Consider the following 4,803-nt stretch of genomic DNA (forward strand, 5'->3'; position numbering starts at 1 on the left):
AGGCACATTTGCCAAAAGCCACCTGCTATTTCTGAGGTTAAGGCAAGAAGACGAAAAGGACAATTTTCCTGGCAGAAAGCCAATTCTGAGGGCCAGAAAACAGGGATTTTAGCATTCTGACAAGGCATAAAGGAAAAAGTAGGTAACACAGGATCTCACTCCCAGTGAGAAAGGAGGAACACAGACCAAGATTGACAAGTTGCTAGTTTTCGCACAGGACATTCCCTAAACTCTGAAACCACATGGAATGGGAAGTCAAAAAAGCGAGCAGAGAATCTTCAAGAAATAAAGAGGGAGTTTTTGGCGATCTTGCCTGCTTGACACACAAGGACTGCTGTCCGCGGTGTGACCAGACACCTCACTTTCAGTTGAAAGCCCCGCCAGCAAAGCCTTAACCCACAAGCGAAGTGGTAGAATTAGCTCCGGTGCCGGCAGGTCCTTCAGTAGGTTAAGACAATAAATCCAGCTTGGAGCTTATGCCGGAGTAAGAGGTGAGCTACCACTGGGGGAAAAGCTAACTTCATCTGGCCTCCATAATTTTTTATACATGATGTCTAACACCCATTCAGAAATGAGAAGGCAGGGCAAGAGACAGGAACACTAGTTCAGAAACACAAAGAACAATTAGTTCAAAGAGACCCACCCATAGCAACTTGTCAGTCTTGGTCTGTGTTCCTCCTTTCTCACTGGGAGTGAGATCCTGTGTTACCTACTTTTTCCTTTATGCCTTGTCAGAATTATTGTAATCAGCAGCCCGGGGTATTCAAGTAATGATATCTGGAATGAAGGAAATGAAGGAATAGATACATACATAAATGAATTCATCAAATTTAAGAGATGGTGGATTTGACCAGAGAAACAGAATATACTAAAAGGTAAAATTAAAGCAGAAGTAAGGAGAGAGAGAAAGTGAATCAGATGGACATTATCAAACTACAAATGACAAGAGTGAACCTAATAATTCAGGGGAGTGGAATTACTGGACTAGTGGACTAGAAGAAAGTTTAGTAGAAAATAAAGAACTCAGACTTGAAGGCAAGATACATTAGTAGGTGAGTGTAATGGGGTATCTGGTGAGGACTTGATAATAGAGGGACTCTAGTAACCACCATGTTGCTCATGTAATTGTATATTAATGATACCAAAATAAAAAATTAATTAATTAATTTAAAAAGCCACATTACTAGAGAAAGAGAAATATTTCATTGTGATAAAAAGGTCAATCAATCAGGAAGATAATTAACAATCTTTATGCACTCAATAGATAAGAGTGTCTAACTACCCATAGCTTAAAAATACACAAATAAAAAATTAATCAGCTCTAACAGGAAGAAAAGACTAATCCACACTCATAGGACATTTTAACACACTTTTATCAAAAGCTGAAAGCACAAGCAAGCAAGCGTGAGGTTATAAATGATTAAATTAACAAACTTGATTGTACAGGCACAAATACATAGATATGGATATATACAGATATAAATAAAACCTTACACAACAAGTACAGCTCAACAAAAATGATCATACACTGGGTTGTGAAAAAGTTAAGTTTTTAATTTTAAAGTGCATTTCGAGTGCGTATTGATAAGCTATTTGAAAAGTAGTGGCACAATATTTCTACTCAAGCACACAATAGTGATGAGGGTTTCATGATGAAAACAATAATGAGGAGGATGACACTGACCATAATAATCTCTACGGACTCCTTCCTATTTACCAAACCCCATGGGGAGGGCATAGCATGCATATACCTATTACATTACATCATGATAATCACCATCTCCAGTTCCAATAAACCATGTTATTCTTTCATGTTTGTAGATTAACAGCTTATTTTTTTACAGTAAATTGTTTTCAAATGCATATGGTTATAGGGAGTGGTAAAATAAAATTTTGAAACAAGCTCTGTTTGACTCCAGAACTCATGCTTGCAAGTGATTTCTTCAATGAATTTTTTCCTACCAAATTGAAGTCTGCTTTTTCTATCAAATATTCTTGGCGAACATCTCACCACGTGTTCTCATTTCTGATGGGCTAGTACAATGGAGTTTCTCTATGAAATGTTATCATTAATACATGAGCATCTTAATGTGGAAAAAATTCACTTTGTTGCACATAAATATATATATAAAAACTCTTAAGAAGAAAATATAGTGAGAATCCTTGCCTCCAGAATTTCCATCCAGGTTCTTAGATCTCCATCCATGTTACATCAAAGGGTTATTGTATGTTGAATCAGGAAGATGACTGAACAAAGATTTAAGGTAACATTGCCTACTAGTAGTCCAAAATTTGCCTTCCCATTCATGAAAAAACACCAAATAAAAGAGCGTTTATTAAACACCTCTTTATACAAATGGAGAAATTAAATGAACACTGAAGAACAATACAAAATAACTATGGTTTTATATGGCATATGTAGGAATATGCCTACATATTCCTATTTAATATTCATATTCACTATTTAATTATATCATGATTTAACTAATGTAGATAAGCTTAAAAAAGGCTATGTTTGTAAACTTTTGACAAGAAGGAGATATTCAAATATAAAGTAAACATTATAGAAGCATTTGGTAGATTATATTGCACATTTATGCAATCACTAAAGAAGTTTGGGGAGCAAAAATATTTTAGAATAGTTGGAGAAAGAATTAGAGGGAACTGAATATTACAAAAGAGATTAATCTTGGCAGTCTAAGGATAAGAGCATCAGTGTAAGTACCATGTTCCATTAGGATCTGCACAAGTATCTCTACATTTGCCCATCCCACCCCCAGCCAAGGTGGTCAGGAGAGGCATGTGCTCCGAGAGGCACCAGTCAGGCTCTCAGCACCTTATCTACTCTCTGTTGTCTTCAGTTTCTTCAAACAGTCTTCTGACTTAAGGTCAATATCCTGTGGGATTTTTAACACAATCATTTATATGTTGAATAATTTATCCAGCAAGCATGACGATGCTATAAGCCACTTACTAGATAACATTATCTATTAAATCTTTAAGAAGAACAATTTCCACTGAATGTCACACCAGGTCTTTGGAACAAAACATTTCTACTACCATTTCTCGGATGTGTTTGGTCTTCACCCCATAAACAAAAGGGTTGAGGAAAGGTGGAACCAGTAAGTAAAGGTTGGACAAGGTAATATGTATATACGACGGGATATAAGATCCTGATCTGTGAGAAAAAAAGGAGAAAAAAGCAAGGAGATAGAACTGGAAGAAGACACATATGTGGGGAATACAGGTATTGAATGCTTTAAAACGTGCCTCTTTCTGGGGCAGGTGGAAGACAGTGATAAATATCTGCATATAGGAGAGGGTGATCAAAATGAAGTCAAGGCCACCAACGGTAAAAGCACCAAGGAGACCATAGAACTTATTGATGTAAACGTCTTCAGTGGCAAGTTTTACAAGGGCCATGTGTTCACAGTAAGTGTGGGATATTAACGTGGTCCGGTAAAGTTTCAGACGGCACTTTATGAGGAGCAGGCATGGGATTACCAGAATGGCAGGCCGCAGTGTCACCCCAACTCCAATATGGGTGACCAGCTGCGGAGTGAAGATGGCAACATGCCTCAGAGGATAACAGATGGCTATGTAGCGGTCCAGAGCCATGGCCAGCAGCACTCCTGATTCAATGCCCTGAAACGTGTGAATGAGCCACATCTGAAAGAGGCAAGCATCAAAGTAGATCTCTGGCAGGTGAAACCAAAAAATCCCGAGCATCTTGGGGACAATGCTTGTGCTGAGTGCGATGTCTGTGGCCCCCAGCATGGCCAGGAAGATGTACATAGGCTGGTGGAGACTCGGTTCTGATTTGATGATGACCAGAAGGAGAGAATTTCCCATCAAAGCAATGATGTACATAGCACAGAATGGAATCCCGACCCAGCACTGTACAGTTTCCAGGCCAGGGATGCCGATAAAGGTCAGCACAGAGGGGGTGAGCACAGTGCTATTTGGAGTAGGCATGGGCGCTCAGGACCCTTCTGAGCAAAGCGCAAATTTTTCCAAACTGTGATTTACTGTACCCTCATATATCCTCTTCTCATCCTGTAACACAATTATAGGATGACAGAAATAGGAGAATCAACTTCATCAGCTTATTTCTAATTTCTTTAAATGGATAGGTAAATGCTAGTATGGATATTCATGGAAAGGCTGACTTGTATACACACTAGTAAAATCACCTACCCACACTCATGGAAGTCCACAGTGTGAATACTAAGAATTTGGATGTGAAGGGGCCAAAGTGTTCACACTGCTTCGTGGTGTCCTCCCTCTTCCCACGCGTCATCTTCTCTTTCTCTTCTAATCTGTATATGGAAACCAGTAAACAAAGAAAACTTTGAAATGACAGTAGGAGAAACAGCAGATAACACCTGCTCCCTTGAGCCCACTTGTCTCTCTTCCTTGCTGTCTCCCTCCTCTTTATCCTCCTTTTACTTCAGATGAGCAGGACTGGGTGATTCTACAGAATGTACCAATACTTTTTTTAAAATATGCATTGCAAGCTCTTTGCAAGGGTTGTGACTCCACAAATAGAATGACCTATTCTCACTTTGAACCTCTTTCCCCCCAAGGAATTTCAAAATGTAACATGGCTTCAGGACCAAGACATCCAGACAGACAATGGCAGCTGCATAAATTTGTACATTACCATGGCAACTCTGGCTCAGGAAGCTAGCATTATATATAATAAATACCTCCAACAGGTAAACCCCACAGATCCTCACACATCACAGCAGAAGGACAGATTGAAAATATTAGTATGATTAAATGGTTAAAGATTACCTGGCA

The 4,803-nt window shown here is 38.9% G+C and overlaps 1 protein-coding gene across 1 annotated transcript; it reads right to left on the reverse strand.

The window, feature by feature from the left end:
• Positions 1-3,024: 3,024 nt before the first annotated feature.
• On the reverse strand, positions 3,025-3,975 carry LOC118912154 (olfactory receptor 52A5-like). The gene has a single exon (XM_036884953.2). The coding sequence runs from the start codon at positions 3,973-3,975 to the stop codon at positions 3,025-3,027; it is 951 nt and encodes a 316-aa protein (XP_036740848.2).
• Positions 3,976-4,803: the final 828 nt, after the last annotated feature.

This window comes from Manis pentadactyla, chromosome 9 (genome assembly GCF_030020395.1).
Source record: "Manis pentadactyla isolate mManPen7 chromosome 9, mManPen7.hap1, whole genome shotgun sequence".
Lineage (NCBI taxonomy): Eukaryota > Metazoa > Chordata > Mammalia > Pholidota > Manidae > Manis > Manis pentadactyla.